The following is a 20,000-nucleotide window of genomic DNA, read 5'->3' as shown; positions in this document are numbered from 1 at the left end:
GCCGCAGCGCTTAATTAAACTTAAGCTTACACTCAATTTTATTTATTTTTTACTTGATATTAAGTATAAATCAATAGAAATTGCTTTTCTCGTAATCAACACTAAAGATTGACTATGAATTTGACATAATTTGTGTTTGATGAAAAAAAAAATGGTAAAACAAATAAATTGGTCGAAATTACTTTAATTTAATATTTTTTTCTTATATATCTATGTGTGCATTGGGTGCAGGTGTAATAGTAAGAAAAAACTCTTATAATCAAACAATTAAATCGCTATTGTATCTTAAATAAATAAGAGAACTTGGAGGTCATTAACCAATTAACTACCGTACTCTGGAAAGACACGTTTTTGAAAATTTGGCCAGAAAACTCGTCTTCCAAATTAATATCGATCGATATTTGAATGACGAGTTTTTTGGCCAAATTATTAAATATGAGTTTTTCCAGAAAACGGCAGGTAACTGCTTAAAGTTTTTGAGATGAAGTTTACATGTAGGGGGCCTGGATGCGACCTTTTAAAGTTTCTGCAATACCTAATTAGAGAATACGTCCAGGTAGGGGTTAGATTTTAACTAATTTACCCGTAAAAGTTGGCAAATAGTTGGCTCTGAAATATTAGCCAACTTAATTCAATTATTTCACTCTCAACGCAACAATTTTATGATGAAATCCGTCTAAGAGAATGATCCAGATTCCAGATAATGTGATGGTGTATTATCAATCAGATACATATGTGCCCAGCCCGGAATATAATTTCCTTTGCGAATGCTTCAATATCTATACCATGTCATTGCTCAGTATTATCCAGATGACTCTGAATGTGGCGTTACTTCCAGGTTTCTGTAAGAACGATCAAAACCATGACGTATACCTCCTGCTTGAAGCCTTTGCTCTCCCTATGGACAATCTTGAAGAAGAGGGTAAGAAGGTGGGAGAGAGCAAGGTGGCCATTTACCCTCGGACTAACGCCCCCCGGACCAAGCATGACGTGGATCCTGGAGAAGACATGTATAGGTATATTAGCTTTGAATTATAAGATTATAAAATATTGACAACCCATATATTCTCACACTCATTTTTAAGATGACCACTTCACAATCCCAAGTACTCTGTCTCTATTTTTGATCATCCCGGGTACTCAAATCAGGGGCTATCCTTATTCATTCATTCGTTCACTGGAGTGGGTAGTGACATGAGCATCTTTCATGAAAACTCTAGTGGGGAATATATTCATAAACCGTAGCGTTTCTTTCTTTTTCCACATCCACCAAAAATTATTCATATAATGTTTGCTTTCGTTAAACTTAATCCAAAAAACAAAAGATTTCGACAATTGAGGAAATGAACTTTCGATCTGTAACCGTCGATAGGCAAGCACTAAATATGTCAGAGCTGCTGTAAAAATCAACTGTGAAAAGCTTGGGCAATGAACATTTTGTTGTTTTACGCAGTTTAGTCATTTTCTTTCTTTGGATCAAGGATGTCGTGACGGTATACAAGGCAATAATATCGCCCGTTTGACTTGACATTGATTATTGTGCTGCATGAAAATGATTTAGCTCTTTATTTTCTGGTTCTGAGGAATAATGGATTTAGCATACTGAAACAGATTGAGAAGAGCAATGTTGCAATATAGGAAAGGTAAATCGGAGTTGTGAAGTTGGGGAAGGGGCGAGAGAAGAGGCATTTCAAACAAGGACCCAAAAAAAGCGTTAGTTTAAAGCTGCAAATGCTCATAGTTCTTATGTTAGCTTTCAGGACCAGAAAAAAATAAGCTTCAAATGTGACCTATCGCTAAAATGTGGTGTTATTTTGAGTTGAAATTGTTGTCAAAATTGAATTAAAGTTATGATAATCAGAATATGAAAGTTTAGTTTTTGTAAATTAACAGACAATATCCAATATCCTCAATAAAACAGAAAAGCATGCTCCAAAAGTCATATTTTTAACCATAATTCAAGAGGACAGAGAAGTCGCCTTCTACTGTTCCGGTTCAAAATCCTTGAAAGTGTTTATGTAACCAGTCCGTCGGAGGACTGATGATAAATAGATTACATATTGAATCAAATGGTAGCATAACTATTTTTGTAGCAAGCTATATAGGCAGATTCTTAGGATTGCGGGACGCAAAAGAGCGAGGATGAATGACTTAAATTTACGACCAGATTTAGATTAATACATAAGATGCCATCACTCTGAAACCAGAAAAGTGGTTTTACACTTTTAATGAGATTAGAACCAGTTTTTGACATCACACTTTTGTTCCTTAATTTAGCACCTATGTAAAACGCCCCGATTTTACTTTGGTTTTAATTGATGGGTCACAAATCAGTTCCATATGCTTATTTGTCACTGTTTATGTATTTGTTTCTGTCAGGCATACACCTGTGGTGACACTAGTCCGAACTTCCGCTAAGACAGAAGAGGCTGAGATGCACTGTGGTAGAATGCGCTGTACATTCTCTCTACGACAAGTGGATTTGGAAGCGGAGGAGCGTCAGAGAAGGGAAGAGAACTTAAGAAAGAAGAGGAAGAAAACACCCTCATTCACACCTACACCTAGTCCTAGAAGGGAATTCAACCCCTTTGAAGTATGTGACATGGTATTAAAAATTACAGACTATTACAATACAATGATTGAATTGAATTAAGACATACAAGTATTACCTGAAAAAATCATATTCAATAGTATTAAGACATTGGAACTGAAGTAAATTGTAATTCGAAACACACAATGAACAACCTCAACAACCTCATCCTCATCCTCCTCATCATCATCCTCATCATCATCATCGTCATCATCATCATCATCATCATCATCATCATCATTATCATCATCATCATCATCATCATCATCATCATCATCATCATCATCATCATCATCACAATCAACATTATCGTTATATTCACCGCCACATTCACTTCCACCACCATCATTCTTGGCGTGGAAAAAAAAAGCCATCTGGTAGTTTGCAATATTTATTTTCTCACGTTGTTCTCTCATAGCATATGAGCTACGTGTCTCAGGGAAAACTCAAACTGCATTAATCATTGGCAAACTAACTATATGATTTTTTAAATAATTGAACAGTGTATCATTCTAAAGCACAACCTCTCTAAAAAGAAATAGAAAAAAATGGGTCATTTTGAGCCAAAGTTAATAGAGTTAAGTGATATTTTTCTACACCCAATATCAGTTTTCTATCTGTATGTGTGTGTGTGCGTGTGTATATGTGCGTGTATGTATGTGTGTGTATGTGTGTGTGTTTGTGTGTAAGTGTGGATGCAAAAAAAAGCAACACCAAAAAAAACATATCTAGCAACTCTGGAATCACCATTCTTTTTTCTAGACAAAACCCCGAATCAGCAGGACCCCACCGGGTAGTCGCACAAAGTCAATGGTCACAATCAAAGAATCCCCTCCAATCGAATGGGGGGAGAAGGCACCACCAGAGACGCCTTCACCACCTCCACTTCCAGACCCTGGAACAAGAGTGAGTAATTACATACATTAATTTATTTATTAAAAATAAACACTTTACAACGCTTCACCCATTCCTCCAAAGACTTTGTGATACCAATAGGAAATGAGATTAGCGGGAGAGTAGCGTCCCTTGATTGGACGTCACCTTACAGAGTGAACGTCAATTTGGTTTTGAAGTGTCTCAAGCCGCTTTCATCGGAATCGAGGACGAGAGACGCATGCGCACAACCAACATGACGTTCTCTCTCTAATAACTTTTCCGCCGGTGACGTCACAGACTATGGGTGACGTCCAATCAAGGGACGCTACTCTTCAGCTCATCTCATTCCCTATTATGTATTCATACAGTACTATTTGTATGTTAAGCTCCTCTCTGCATCAGTGCCCTTAGACATTCCATAATTTGCTATACCCAGGTACCCATTCACATCCTTAGGCACATCGGGTGATATATTAATAGTATAAATTATCAAAGGCCGTACCTGAGCTTTGTGATAATACACGACTGTTTAACCACTGACCATGCAAAATCATTTAACTTGTTAAACCGCGGTTTATTCTTCCTCGATGACAGTCGTTTCATAATGACAACCTATCATCAACAAAAGAGCAGTATGTTGTGTGACCTCCTTTCACGTCTTTGCTCACGTAATATAATATTATATTATTCTAAAAGTGGACTTTCTTCTTGGTTCTATTTGATAGTAATAATTGAGCTTTTATATAGTGCGATTTCCACTAAACGTGCTCAATGCGCTTTACAAAGGGTCCCTGGCCAACAGCAACATTTTACATGAAGGACAGGACAGGACATGACGCCTGTTAGGCGATATTACAATTTTCTTTCGGACAGATACAACGCTGTTAACGGCCAGGTACTCATTTCCACCTGAGAACGGTGAGAGATTGTGAGTAAAGACCCTTTTCTAAGAACTAAACTATGCGCTGAGCGATTCTCGAACTCAGGACCTTCCAATCCGAAAGCGAGTGTCATACCACTAGACCACATAGCCGCACTGGAATTCTATTTAAAAATTTCCTTTTTAGATGAATAAAGTACATTATTATTATTATTATTATTATTATTATTATTATTATTATTATTATTATTATTATTATTATTATTATTATTAAATCCAGCTTGATTGTGATTCTACAGATGCTAGACTCCCCACTTCCTGACTATGACCAGACGACGTTCTCAGCCAATCAGACTTGGAGACATACAGCGAGAAAAGGGAAGCAACAATTTGATATCATCTTTCATAGCGGGAACAACGTCCCTTGGACTATCAAGGATAATGTACCACAGCCTTATATCAGTGTGATGGTTCTCGATGGTGATTGATGATGTGAGATGATGATGATGATGATGATGATGATATGAGTGATGATGATATATTTGATGATGATGATGGTGGTGTCTGGTGGTGGTGGTGGATGATGAGATGATGATGTGAGATGCTGATGATGATAGATGGAGACACGCATGATGATGATGAGTGATGATGATGATGATAATGATGATGTCGTGTGGTGTGGTGTTGGGGTGGTTTGCATATGCGATACTTACAATGTTCCGAATACGGATTCGCATTACCCGAATATTTACTCGGAACATGTTTTTTCTTATTATATATTACATTGTTAATAGGAGAATATTTTGGCTTCAGAGCGTGATCTACGGTTTTGGTTGTTTGTTTTTGTTTGTTTTTATTTGTTTGGGTTTTGTTTTTGTTTTTGTTTTTTGTTTGTTTGGTTTGGGGTTTTTGTTTTTTTTTTTTTTTTTTTTTTTTTGGGGGGGGGGGGGTTTTTTTTGGGTTTGTAAGGGGATCTATATTTTCAATATAATCAATGCTTTTAAATCATATTAGAATATAAACGAGCAAGCATTGGGTGAGACAAGAATGAAGAATAGAAAAGAATTCAACTTATCCATCGCATCATTGGTTGACTCATGAACATTTATAAAAAGTTAAACGTTATCATTGTATATTTACAAAAGATGTCTACACAACACCCGGAAAAGCTTTTTTCTTTTTTTTTTCCCTGCAGCAAAACGTCATCAGATAAAGACAAAAATAGAAAGGCACGTGCCAGGACTCACGCCGTTGTGAGGCCGTCCATCCGGCCGTTGTGGGAAGAAATGGTTACCATGGAGATCGATGACAATCAAATGGAAAAAGAATGTAAGGCCATATGAAAGTTGTTGTTATTGGGGTAAAGATAAGTTGACTCTTATTCACCTTTATTATATAATCAGGTTCTTATATGTTTATTTATTTATTTATTTATTTATAGATTTTTAATTTAAACATTTAGTTTTTTATTTTTGTTTATTGGAGGCGTTTTTAGTATTGTTGCACTTAAGAACCAGTTTGAATCTCATTATACTAGTAGTTTTTCCTTGTCTTTGAGCTTTTCTAAGAGGAAACTGCACATCAATGTGAACATTCTTACAAATTGAAAAAGAGAGAGAAAGAGAAAAAAAAAAAAAAAAGAGAGAGAGAGAGAGAGAGAGAGAGAGAGAGAGAGAGGGGGGGGGGGGGGGGGGCGGGAGGGAGAGGGTGAAAGAAAAAGAGAGGATATTTAATATTATACGCGACTCAAAATCGTTGTCACAGCAATCATAGATCTAGATGATTTTCTTATTACATCACCCATATTAATATCTTTATTTATTTTTTTTTTTACAGCGCTGATTCTGACGATGGGGGATGCTATCAGTAGAGACGAACTTGTCCATTATGCCATTCCCGCTTCCAAGTTGAAACCATTTCACCCCTATCACATAGAAATGGTCATGGTTAGTAGCCTGAAGATAATGTTTTTGTAATCTTTTATTTCGCATGTTTTGTATTAATCTATCAATTGTTTGAATACGCTAGATTCACATCCCATGTGGTCTTGTGGTATATCACTCGGAAGGTCCTGGGTTCGAGCCTCGCCCGGCGCATAGTTGAGTCCTTGAAAAAGGCTCTTTACTCACATTCTCTCACCGTACTCAGGTGTAAAATGAGTACCTGACCGTTAACTGCGTTGTCTCAGTCCGAAAAATAATGTAATACCGCCTAACAGGCGTCATGTCCCGTCCTAAGTATAAAGTAGTGCTGATGGCCAGGAAGCCCTTGTGAAGCTCTTTGAGCACGTTTAGTGGATATTGCGCTATATAAAAAAGCTCAATTAATCTATTAATGCGAAATCTACCCTTGACAACATGATAGGATAATAGGGTATCATTATGTTCGTTTGTTATGATTGTCCCATACTGTCGGAGTTCTGCTTTTTACTTACCGACGTCCAAGTGGTATCCAACACCATTACATTCTTTTTCAAAAGTCCGTCTTCTGCCTTCCTCATTAAAATTTTCTCTTTTGGGGTATTGATAACTTACTGGTTGAGCACTCGCAGACGTGCAAAGTGACGATATCAATTCTGGGGTGTGGTCTAGATAATATGTTTTTTTAACCCCCTGTCTAAGCAGCACATTTTAGGTAGTCCGACCTATCAGATCAGGCTTAAAATGGTTTGCAATAGTTTACCGTTCTATCCAAAGATAGAGAGCAATTGTTACTGCCCAGTAATTCCGATTCCTCTGTGCTGCTGACTATGAAAAAAATTATTTTTTTCTATCTCTTTCCCGACTGGCTTAAAACAGCAGTAGGGGGGGGGGGGGAGGGGTTGTGGTTTTTTTTTTTTTTTTTTTTTGGTTGTTTGTTGTTTTTGTTTTTTTGTTTTTTTTTTGTTTTTTTTTATTTTTTTATTTTTTTTTTTTTGGGGGGGGGGGGGGGGTTTGGAGAGATTGGATGAATGCTGCATTTGTTCAATTTGCAATTAAGTGTATTGTTTTGGCTGGCCTTCATTACCATGGATAAGAGACTAGTGTATACAATTTGGTAAAGAATAGTCCAAAATAATTTAAAATTCTGTCTGAAACTTTAAATCCAAAAAAATTAGCTGAATATTTAAAAAGTGATAAGCTTCAGTAAATAGCATAAGACGTTGACAAGGCGTTGACGTATTGCGTTTCCTCTTTATCAAGTCAAATAATTTTACATTTAAATCATATGTTTCAATAAAGGGGAATTTGGAAACACCAGTAAGTCAACATTTGTCTTATAATACTATTATTTGATCTTAATATTTCTTCATATCCGTTTCATAAGTCTGAAACACCACTTCAGGTAAATATGTAAGAATAAATAAGTCTTTTTTTTTCTCGTCCTTAACACGTTTGCAGCCCACAAAGGAAAACAAAGAAGGGGGAGTAAAACTCTATGTCTCAATAGTAAGGAAAGAAAACACTTTACCCAGAGACCCAGCATCGCCCAATTATTTAGGATTGGAGGTAAGTCTTGTAAATAAATAAAATAAGATAGATAAATAAAATACCCCTTATTCATCCAAAAGGGGAAATTTGTCTTTAGGGTCTATTGCAAGGAAAGATTAGAACACCCCAGGCGTCATCCGCAGTGCAGCGCCGCAAAGTGAGCAAGGGCGAGGCGACTTGCTCAAGACCACAAAGCGCAGCGGGAAATTGAAATCGGTACCTTTCAGGTAAGAAGCAAAGACCATACCGCTTAGTCACGCATCCCTTTAAGTCGACCATTGTTTGTTTACTCTAAGGTTTAAAGCTTAAAAGTGAAGTTAAGATCTTCATATTATTTGCTGTTCATTATATAGAGTGTTCGTATAAAATTCAAACGTAAGAAACCACTAAAAAAAAACAACAAAAAAGTTTGTTTTTTAAACTGGATTTGCCCCCCATTCTTCCGATCTCAAATGATCGCCTCACCCTGATGATTTAAAGATAGATAATTTATAATCATTAATAGACAGAAAGTAGAACCAAACAAAATCAATCCAACACAATAAAATACAGCCAATCATTTCCAAAATGTTATGTTTTATTATATAATAGAGTTGTTAATGTGCACACAGCGTCTTGTGCAATAGATTTTCGTTGTCCATTTATCATTGGATCGCAAAAAGAAAAGAAAAGCAGAAATGGGTAAAATGTGAAGTTATTGCACAGTTTCTTTATAGGCAAACATGCACATTTGGTATCCATCGCCTCAGAATTTTTTTAAAAGTTTTTTTTAAAGTGTGAAGGAACGCCGTTGTCTTCCTCGGCTCTGCCAGGGGCCCATAACGTTTGGTCAACTGTGAAATGATATATCATTGTCCAACCATTCCCCACCTCCAGCCTCCAGCATGAAACCAAAACAAACAAAAATAACAAAACAAAAACGAAACATGAAAAAGCCTCTTTATTAGTACAAAATACGAATATCGAGCTTACAGCGATTTCTGTTGTACACAAAATGCCGTTTTTCACACTTGCCTTTAGTGGTTTACTAGTAGTAGTAGAGTATGGCTACTCCTCCAAATTTATTTCGTCAACCCAGCTTCTAAAGTCTTCCTCCGCCATAAAGACGGTTTTGTAGCCACCTTCAAGTTTAGTGACTGGGCAGTGGAGGACGATGTGATCGCTGGTCTCTGTCTGGGGCTGCCTGACATTTCTGGCAGGTATCAACGTTTCGAAGTTTCCATCTGCAGATATTTGATGCAGTTCTGCCATGTCCAGTTAAGAGGCGATTTAAAGAAGTCCAGTATTTCCTGGCGTTATTGAATGCAGGCACTCTTTTGGTTGGATCTTTAATGATGTTTCCTACTCTTGGTGTTTCCATGTTCCACATTTCTCTCGAGTTTTCCTCCACACTGAAGTCTGCCATTTTTGTTAGGTGGAAAGGTCTTCTCGATTTGAGTCTTGTTGTTGAAGGTGCCTGCTTTATTATTGATTTTATGGGAATGTTGTCTGTGCTTCGTCAATCCTTGCATGCATCCTTTGGTTAGCTTCTTGTCGTCTAAGACTTGGTGGTGCAATGCTGCCCAGTGTTGGGAGCCACTGAGTTGGAGTTGACTTGAGACATCCTGTTATAATTCTCATTGATTCTCTTAGTCGGATGTCAATGCGGTTTACATGTGGGCTTCTCGTCTAAACAGGGGCACTGTATTCTCCGACACTATAGCACAGTGCCAAAACAGACGTTCTCAGTACCTATGGTGAGGCTCCCCAGGTTGTACTTGCGAGTTTTCTCACCAGGCTGTTTCTTTCTGCGATTTTATTTGCGGTTCCCTCAATGTGTTTGCGATAATTTAGTTGTCTGTCCAATGTAATGCCGAGGTATTTAGGGTTGGGGTCTGGAGGTAGTATTGAGTTATCGGTTGTGATCTTCAGTTCTTTTGTTGCCTCTCTATTATTCAAGTGGAAGTTTGTGGATACTGATTTGGTGGTATTCATTTTTAGGTACCATCTATCAAAATATTGTTTCAGACGAGTGGTGTCTTTACTTAGAACTTCTTCAATCTCTTTCCAGTTTTTCGATTGATAGGCTAATGCCCAGTCATCAGCGAATCCAAGTTTGAGTGCTTCGCAGTTTGGCATGTCGGAGATATAAACATTGAAGAAAGTTGGTTTACTAATATTGATAGATTAGGATGATAATGATTTTTGAAACTTTTTGAACATGAGACTTCTGTGGTATGCGACTTTTTGACAAGTTGAGGTTTTTTAATCAGTCAAATGTATAATATAAAATAAACGTTTTCAGGCAAAATGTGACAAATTAGGGAGCAGGCACTGGTGTAAGATAAAAATCTAATCGGCATTCTTTCACATACACTTCTACAGGTTTTTTGGCAAAATGTGACAATGTGTATTGTCAATGTACGGTAGATATAGAGTCACTTTTTTACACCCAGCCTGTATGCCCTTTAATAATAATATGGTGCATCAAGTATACCGATATGCTCAACTTTTAAAGAATTCTTAGTCAATTATTTTTGTTCTATTCCAGGTCTTCCTACGAGGAGTCAAAAAGCCTTTATCAGGCATGATGGGACCCATTATGGCAGTGGCAAGAATCGTTCCAGACTACTATAACTATAAGTAAGATTCGAAACTTTATCTGTATAATGTGGGGGCCAAAGAATGTAGTATTTGATTCTTACATTCACGACTTGCGATCTCCAAACGGTATTATGTCGGAACGATTTATATACTGAATATTGCATTAAAGTAAAAAATATCAGACTGTGATTTCATCTCTACATCCTTCCAGAAGAATAAATATAGGGTATCAGAAAGTGCTAAAAAGCAAGATTTCTTTTTTTTTTTTAATCGTTTGAACTTGAAATTGGTCGTCTGGTACCTTAACATAATACAGGAATGTAGCGGTGGGTGAAATTTATGTCTGTTGTTTTTTTTTTTCTTCTCAGAAATGATCAGCTCTTGTCTACGTCGCGGACAGCAGGGATCACAATGGACAGTATCACCTTCCCCAATCCACATCTAAGAGCGTTTGCTGTTACAGCCCGATCTTCACACGGTCACCCACAGGTAAGAAGACATTAGTGAAAGCAACATTTTATAGGAACCGATTTTTAATATCTATTGAGCACAACTTCTGGCATGGAGAGAAGTAATTTCTCGCATTTTACACAAATACACACACACAAATAGTCACATGTATTCACACACTACAATAAGTAATATATATTAAAATATATATCAGTAGATAAGTAAATCAAAAAATAAATACATCATTAGACAGATATGGACTTTCATATAGCGCTCTATTACCATTTCACCATGTTAAAGGCGCTTCACTTAGCCTAATTTATTTCTCCAGCAGCACGAATGAAACTAGCATTCTCTTTCATAATAAACGAGTTGTCTATAACTCGTCCTGATTGGAGAAGCACTCTAATCATATATATTGCTGCCTGAAGCAAGGTACTCATTTATACGTGAGTCGAGTGAGGTAATGTGTGTTTAGTGCCTGACCCAAGAATACAACACCGAGCCCGAAGTTCTCAGGATACTGTCACCAATCTGGACATTGTGAACACTTTCGACATAGCATTACTTACGTTACGAGACAAATACTCTCCCAACACTCACCGACGCCACTTTTATGTAATCTAAAAGGTTGAGAGGCAACTGTAGTGTCACAAAGTCGTTTGTTTACCATCTCACTTTAAATAAAAATCGATGCTTAGTTTTGTACTTTTTTTTTACAAATCCACTGACTTAAATTATAATGTTCTCATTGTTGTAAGCTGAGGAAAGAAGGGAAAAAAACCCTGAAAGGCAGGAACTTGAGCTAAAGAAACAAAAATAGCCCAAGACCATCTATGGTCGGGCAGGCATGCTAATATAAAGGTCTGAATCTTAATGCCAGTGAAAGGAAGGCAGATTTGTAATGATATTTTTCTTAATAAACTTTTTTTGGACAGCATCATATATTATTTACTGGATTTTTTAATTGTGGTCTAGTGGTATGACACTTGCGAAGGTCCTGGGTTCGAGCCTCGCTCGGCGCATAGTTGAGTCCTTGGAAAAGACTCTTTACTCACATTCTCTCACCGTACTCAGGTGTAAAATGAGTATCTGGCCGTTAACAGATCTGTCTTTGTCCGAAAAATTGTAATATCACGTCATGTCCCGTCCTACATTTTAAATGTTGCTGTTGACCAGGGACCCCGTTTAAAACGCTTTGAGCATATCTAGTGGATATTGCGCTATATAAAAGCTCAATTTTTAAATTGTAGTTGTACCTCTGTCCTAATACTTCACAAGTATGTCAGGACATACATACCCTTTTTTTTCTCTAATTGTCCTTTGACCAGGTGAGTTTACCGGGGCGACCAGAAGAACGTCCGTCTTGGAATCACCCCTACCTATTCTGTGACGAGAAGGATAAAGGGACTATGTTTACACCTAACGCCGCCTTAGTCATAGAATTCTACAAGGCCAACGCAGGTAACCGGATATGACATAATAGCTGAACTATAAAATATATTAAGTTATTTTTTTCTATTTCTTTCTATGATACATATTGTAATCTGTAATGAAAGTAACAACGTCCGTGATTTATGAATTGTAATGTTACCAATTTCAAGTGCTTTTGAGTTATGACATACAGTACAGTGCGCGTGTATTCATTTAATATTTCCTTTTAATCACTTTATTATGTGTTTCAAATTTTCTATTTACTCCTGTGCTGAGACAATCAACTAATTTCCATACCCGAGAAATATAGTTTTGAATTCTTAAGTAAGTCAATAATACATTTTGAGAATTTGTAAAATGCTGGTTTATTTTTTCATAATAATTTTATATTTCTTTATCTGCCCAGTGTACGATATTTAAGTGGTTGCCGGATTGAATCAATATGTGATAAGTGTACACGTTTGTTGCAGTGTCAATTATTAGTATTATGTGGACCAAATGGTTGGGCTACAATGTAAGGTTTATTAATTAACTAACATTAAACGTATTCTGGACGGAGATTAATCCTTATATAATATAGGATTCAAATACTGCGATATAAGTTTAGTTTTTAATATGCATAAGGCAAACCAATTCGTTTGCATTATTGATGGTTAATCGAACAGACACACCCAAAACCCATAGTCTAAAGTTGGAATTAGAGTATAAACATAACATCGCTTTCCCTTAGTCATAATGAATTTTCAGAGACCAAAGACAATGAATCAGTGATTTGTCGTAATGAGGGCTTGGTTGTATTGACATTGAAATTGACATTTTTTGTCAAAGCCAGAATATGGTTGACTTTGCTTTGCGTTTTCGGAAAAAATGTCCTTTAATTGACTAGCTAAGAACCTTGACAAAACCATCAAAATGATTGACACGAGTGGCAAATTGATAAGGTTCTAGAAAATTGACAAACAGAAAGAAAAATACAAGAAAATAAAACCACCCCAAATTTTTTTCTTGCACTATTCTTTTTGCTTTTTCTGGCACTGTTTCATACATAATTTTTCATATCTTTCTCATTGCTTGCTCCCTAGTTTGTAGTTTTTATATTTGCAAATTGATAGGTTAAGGAAACACTGTATACAAATTTAGTATTAATCGAAGCAATTTTGGGTCGTTAAATAAAAGGCATTTAGTCTGTCTTGTGTCACAGAAATGCCTAGGCATAAAAAAAGCAATTAAAACAGACGCAACACAAACTGAAAGTTGTAAAGACACAGTCTTTCTCCTAAAAATGCCTAAAGCAATGGCGCGTATTCGTTCGGTTGTTATCATGTTCACACCTTGAAAGACAAAGGGTTACTTTGATGTAAAGAAATTTCATTTCAATTGAACTTTCTTACCTCCACTTCAAGCGGTATCAAATGAGTACTGGAATATCAGCCACCCCATTGGTTTCTCATCTCTACTCCTGGATCAAAATATGTATGAGATTTTGTGTCAGGAAAAGGCAAAGATGGGCATTCGAGTGGATGGAGTTAGGATTAAGGTGAGTTTTCAAAATCATCGGCATCCAAACTATATTATAATACAAATGGTTATAGCTCAAATTACCATCACCGTCGTAAAATATCATCTTCATGATCACCGCCAATGCCACCATTATTACCACCACCACCACCACAATTATCATCACCATCATCATCATCATCATCATCATCATCATCATCATCATCATCATCATCATCACCATTGACATCATCGATGATCAACATAATTATCGTCGTCGACATCATCATCATCACCATCCCCGTCGTCATCATTACCACCACCATCATCGTCAACAACCACCAAAACAAAAAATAGTTACTGACAACAGTAATAATGAATAGTCAAAATTAGGATATCCACAATCATAGCCATGCGGTTTTAATCATGATCCCCCCTCCCCCCCCCCCCCCCCCACCCCCTTTTCCCCCCCCCCCCCCCCCCCCCCCCCCCTCTTCTAACAGGGTAATGAGCTGAGAAGTGCGGACGGAACACATCCAGAAATTGGCATGGTGCTAAAACTAATTCTATCAGATGTAAGTGTGTTTGTGCTATTATAATTCATGAGAGAGAGAGAGAGAGAGAGAGAGAGAGAGAGAGAGAGAGAGAGAGAATGAGTGAGATAGAGAGAGAGAGAGACAGAGTGAGTGAGAGTGATTATTTCTCTCTCTCTCTCTCTCTCTCTCTCTCTCTCTATCTCTCTCTCTCTCTCTCTCTGTGTGTGTGTGTGTGTGTGTGTGTGTTGTTGTTGTTGTTGTTGTTGTTTTATTTGTTTTTGTTTTTTACAATTTTAATGTTTGCTTTGTTTTCTTTTGATTAAAAAAAATATTTACGTTGTTTCGCTTGAGTTTGTTTATTTTTTAAATGATTTACTTATTTCTCTGTTTATTTTGTTTGTTTTTAATGCCGCTAGTATTATTGTCCAATACATCTTTAGTTTAATATCATTTTCAGCTTTGGTAATTATGCCAGAATTCTTGTCGATCGCTGGACATCTTAATAATATTTTATTTTTTTTTAAGAATTTTACTTGTGTTTCTTCTGTCCATTGTTCATCCATTAGCAATTTGTTGTTTGGGCAAATCAGTTTGTTGGGAGTGAAAACGATTCTCCGCCTCTCAGAGCGGTACTCGAACCCTAGACTTTCCGATCCAAAGATGAGTGTCATATCACAGGATCACTTATCACGTTCTTTTTTTTCTCCTTTCTTTCCCGTACAGCAACCTGATAGTTTGGTCGGCATGAGTAATTTGGACAACTTGCCTTCTATCGAAGTAGAACCAAGGCCCGACAGTTTAAGTCCAGATTTTCTTCTCATTGAAACCCCTAGTCAAGAAGAAGAGGAGGAGGATATTGACATAAAGGATGATGAAGATGAAGGAGAAGAGCTAGAGCCCGGTCTGTATTTGCAGCGACTGGGAAAATCCTTACCGGTATGTATGTCTCTTTTTGTAATAGTGTTGGGAAGAGGGGAGAGGGAAGAAGAAAAAAATGAGATATATATATAAATATATAATAATAATAATAATAATAATAATAATAATAATAATAATAATAATAATAATAATAATAATAATAATAATAATAATAGTAATAATAATAATAATAATAATATAGTTTATTCATCCATAAAGATACGCAGACCTGCACACTATTACGGACAAATTCGTAGTTTTACAAATTTGTGCCTTCAACTATAAATCTGTATAAATATAAATATTCAATAAAACAACCTGTTGACAATAAAGTTTTGGTGTCAGAGCACATGAATTAAGGAATTGTAAACCTGCCAAGGACAGATTGGTACATGTATGTTATAAGCTTAAAGTTAGTTATGGTCCCTACCATTTTGTCCGCCCTGAAAACTACAAAATCTTACCAAATCAAGTAGGCAGGTCTGGTCATGTGACCCATTGGCTCAATTCCGTATTATGTCGAGCAAACTAACCAGGGCCCGTTTTCATGAACGCGGACTAACGCTTTGTCTCTGACTTTAGTCAAGGACTTGAAAAAAATCGGATTTTATGTGAGCTGACCAAGCAAGGCCCAGACTAAAATCACTGTACCTTCTGACGAAGCTTGGTCAAGTTTTAGTCATTTGCTGAGGCTGGACTTAAAGCTCAGTCTGACACTAGATACTAGTATACATATAGCGTCGACAAGATAGCAGCTATTTTTAGACTGAGAGAGCTTCGATTCGGAAGGAAAATACGTCGGTTATGAATGACAGAGGGAAAAGCTGTCCTGTTTCTATTGACACTGGATTTTTAAAAACTGTAAGATCGTCGAAAGTACGTATTTTGGTGATTAAAAACTAAAACTAAAACAGAATCTAATCGGCTCGCGAGTTGCGGGTGAAGGGAGACTCGAAGTGGAAGGGTTCGCTTCAAAGAACATCCAAACAAAAAAAAGCGATTAGAAAGTATAGTAGAGACAAAAGTTATTCTACTGGCATTGTATCTGATTGAAATACTGTGATTCATCAGAAAGCACTTTCTGTTTTGTTTGTTTGTTTGTTTAATTTGTTTGAGATTCAATGAACCGTTCATTGACTTAAATATAGAATTGGCAGTCGACCATGGACACCATTGTAGTCTGATCTGATCGGTCGACAGGCAATATCGCGTGATTTAATTCATCGTGGCAAAAATAATTTCAAATCTTAAACTGAAGGAACTAGTATCTATACCGGATGTGTTGCTAATTTCCTCTTTGAAAAGCTTTTGCGTTGACCGTATGAAGACTGGTATCTTACCTGCCATCTTGTACTAGAGAGTCTGAGGTTACCAGCACAAAATAACCGAATTAGTCATTGTCCTTATAACGCCCACTTCTAGGAAAGAGCCTAGCTGATCAGAGACTAGAAAACGTTCATTTAATCCGATATTTTAGTCACTTGCGCCGCGTAGGCTTAAGACTAGCAAGTCATTTACTGGACAAGTAAAATACTAAATCTAGTCTGATTACATAGAATTGGGCCCAGATATCCGAAAGTGAATTTAAATTTAAAATTATCAGAGTTTTAAAATTTAACTTTTCTACAAGTTGATGATATTGAATGATGACAAGCAATAAAACAAATAAACTTAACCCAAGTCTTTAGACAATTCAATTTTCAAACATAATCAACATGACTCAATACCGTTTGGAGACAATGTGCCACAAATATAATACTTGCACGTTTGCCTAGAGAAAATCTCAATGAGTTTGATAACACCCGAGATTAAGAGAATCCTTTCACTTTAGTCTAGTTCTTAAATTGTTTTTACACTGTTATTTCTGATTAAGATATTCTTTCTCGTCATTTTGTCCACTCTCATCTTGACATGATTTGTCTGGATTAGAAACCCAATGCTTTGACCTTAAAATTATTAATTAGAAATAGATATTCACTCCATATCTATCCATCTTTCGTTCTTTCTTTTCTTTTTTTTTATTTAATTTTTTTTTTCAGGAGATTGTGTTTTATTTGGAATGTGTTCGAATCACGCGCACTTTTCGATGTCGTTTCATAATCTGTTATATGTCAAAGAAGAAAAATGCAATTGTTATATCCAAGTCTCGAGCCTTCATTTACCTTTCATTTAGAAAGTTGCATAAAAATGTCCAAAGAAAAATCAAATTTTTATTCGATGATTTTGAAAAACTCAAAGACAACATGAAATAATATCATACAAAGGACTGTTATTTAATGACAAATAAAGCAATGCTAATTAATGTGAGAATTTTTTGATAAAAAGTTTTAAATCTATGTATCGTTATGGCATGTAAGCCCAAGTGTTTTCTGTATGTCGAATTATGGCAATGTCAAGCAATTATCTACCACGATCTGCTTATCAATAGTATTAATATATTTTTAAAATGAAGTAATAGCAATTATTTAACAAATTACAACTGTAACTGACATCCGATCGAGGGAAAACTATTATTCTCCACATGATTATGTCTAAACATTTGAATTCATTGCAATCGGTTAAACAAACATAATAATATTATGACAGTGTATTTCAGCTGATGTAAACCTGTCCATTTACCCATTAAAAGTAACACACACACGCGCGCGCACACACACACACACACACATACATACATACATACATACATACATACATACATACATACATACATACATACATACATACATACATACATACACAAACGTTCTAGATAAAGATGTTATCGCCTTTTTTTTCTCTCTAATACAACAAGAATAAGAAATCGAACGGATTTTTAACAATTTCCCATCCATTTAAACATGAAATAAATCAATACCCGTGTGATCAACGATAAGACGAAAATGCGCCATGTTTGACGGTACATCTAAGAGTCATTTGAAATGCGTATCATAATGCCTTCACACTTCTCATCTTGTTCAACACTCTTCTCAGCGCAACGTTGATTCACATTGCTGGCCCAATGGAATCAGATTTCTGTTTCATAAATTAAATCTATAACATTACAAATCGTTGGTTTGTCTTTTTAAATTACCAACAATGTATCATCATTTTTACTGTATTCCTTCTGGCCTGTATTCATGTTACTCTATTACATTTGAACCAAATGGGGTTAAGCCAACCAATGCTTACTTACAGGTCTGATAATCCACGGTTATGGGCTCTTTGTTGTATTGAAAATACCCACAAACTAACGCAAACTATTCTCTAATATACAATAATAAATCAATCCAATAATTGAGTTATCAGACCTGCAAAAACGTCCACTGTCAAGGCCATGTGACACACAGTCCCGTCCATCCTGACTGATACTGATCAAGTTCATAGGCGTCAATAAAACTAAAACACCAACGTTAGTTATTCATTAAACTCCCATTCTCGCATCTTTCAACCAATATAAATATAATGATATTAAAAAACGTGAACAATAGTTGTAAGTTTGGGCAGAAACCTTAATGAGTGGTATCATTTTATTACGATATTTCACAAAATAATGAAAAACGATACATACACTCATATCACATAATCTCACAAACATAGAGACATTTAACATAGTAATCATAGTCATATTAAAAAAAAAAAAACAAAAAAAAAAACAAAACAAGGAGTTGATTATACAAACAACACATAATACTACTTGTATAAACAACATAACATTATACAATACGATTTCCATCACATATACAACAAGATCTCCTTATGGTATGAATACAATTAGAGCAATTACGTCAGGTGTAATATATGAACATTTAAATTTAATAAAAAATAACGGAAAATTATTATAAATATCAATAGATTTTTTGCGCAGCAGACAATAATATAGGTCGGAGACAGGGGTTGGCGGTGGGGCAATTATAAAGTAATAAAGATTGAAGAAGAAATTAAACAATGTATAGAAAAAGTTGAAAACGGTAAGGGCTGCCTGAAGCCGGTGATCGTAGAATACTAACGAAAGAGTGAAAATGGAAAGGCTTCGTATGGGAACAAAACAGACAATGGACGTTTCGTCGTGATATAGTGATCAAAGCGGCTGATAAAGGAGGGGCCGTAGTTGTTTGGGACGCTGAGCTCTATAGAGCTGAGGGCCACAGGCAATTGAGTGACCAGATATTTTATGAGAAATTGACTTCGGACCCAACACTTGCTAACAACACCAGAGTCCACCAGACAATCCAGTCTTTGGTATCGCAGGGAGAATTACCTAGTAGAGCAGAGGTCCTTAAACACGACCCCAGCGACCTAGGTAATCCATGTTTTTACATGCTCCCTAAGATACACAGATCCGGGAATTGTCTGACACTCCACCTGGAAGGCCGATTGTGTCGGCTATCTCGTGCCCCACTGAGAAGGTATCGCAGTTCCTCGATGCGGTATTTCAACGTATAGTTCCCACCCTGCCATCGTATATCAAGGACACTAACCATGCTCTTGGTGTCATTGACGAAATTCGATTCCAGGATGAACGTCCACGGCTGATTTTCACCATGGATGTGAAGGCACTGTACACATCCATACCGCATCCTGACGGATTGCGTGCCATCAGGCATTTCGTCGACCGTCATCCATTACCAGGGATTTCCAGCAACAGCATTGTGAGGCTCACCGAACTTGTGCTCACACTCAACACTTTTGAGTTCAATGATGTATTTTTCCATCAGATCTCAGGTGTTGCGATGGGCACCAAGATGGGTCCCTCATATGCTAACCTCTTCATGGGCTACCTTGAG

At 36.6% G+C, this 20,000-nt stretch overlaps 1 protein-coding gene across 1 annotated transcript in view; it reads left to right on the top strand.

Moving 5' to 3' along the window:
- The window catches only part of LOC144972800 (coiled-coil domain-containing protein 33-like), a 48,710-nt gene that overhangs the window by 5,874 nt on the left and 22,836 nt on the right, over positions 1-20,000 (top strand). The window contains exons 4-16 of the mRNA XM_078914453.1: positions 839-1,016; positions 2,380-2,593; positions 3,353-3,496; positions 4,646-4,826; positions 5,556-5,675; positions 6,183-6,292; positions 7,727-7,834; positions 10,347-10,438; positions 10,768-10,888; positions 12,181-12,313; positions 13,687-13,820; positions 14,284-14,355; positions 15,040-15,252. Of these exons, the coding sequence (XP_078770579.1) occupies positions 839-1,016; positions 2,380-2,593; positions 3,353-3,496; positions 4,646-4,826; positions 5,556-5,675; positions 6,183-6,292; positions 7,727-7,834; positions 10,347-10,438; positions 10,768-10,888; positions 12,181-12,313; positions 13,687-13,820; positions 14,284-14,355; positions 15,040-15,252 (1,820 nt within the window). The remainder of the gene's footprint in view (positions 1-838; positions 1,017-2,379; positions 2,594-3,352; positions 3,497-4,645; positions 4,827-5,555; positions 5,676-6,182; positions 6,293-7,726; positions 7,835-10,346; positions 10,439-10,767; positions 10,889-12,180; positions 12,314-13,686; positions 13,821-14,283; positions 14,356-15,039; positions 15,253-20,000) is intronic.

Source organism: Berghia stephanieae, chromosome 5 (genome assembly GCF_034508935.2).
Source record: "Berghia stephanieae isolate SIO BIC M18660-M18661 chromosome 5, UCSD_Bste_1.3, whole genome shotgun sequence".
Lineage (NCBI taxonomy): Eukaryota > Metazoa > Mollusca > Gastropoda > Nudibranchia > Aeolidiidae > Berghia > Berghia stephanieae.
This window is presented reverse-complemented; position numbering and strand designations above follow the sequence as displayed.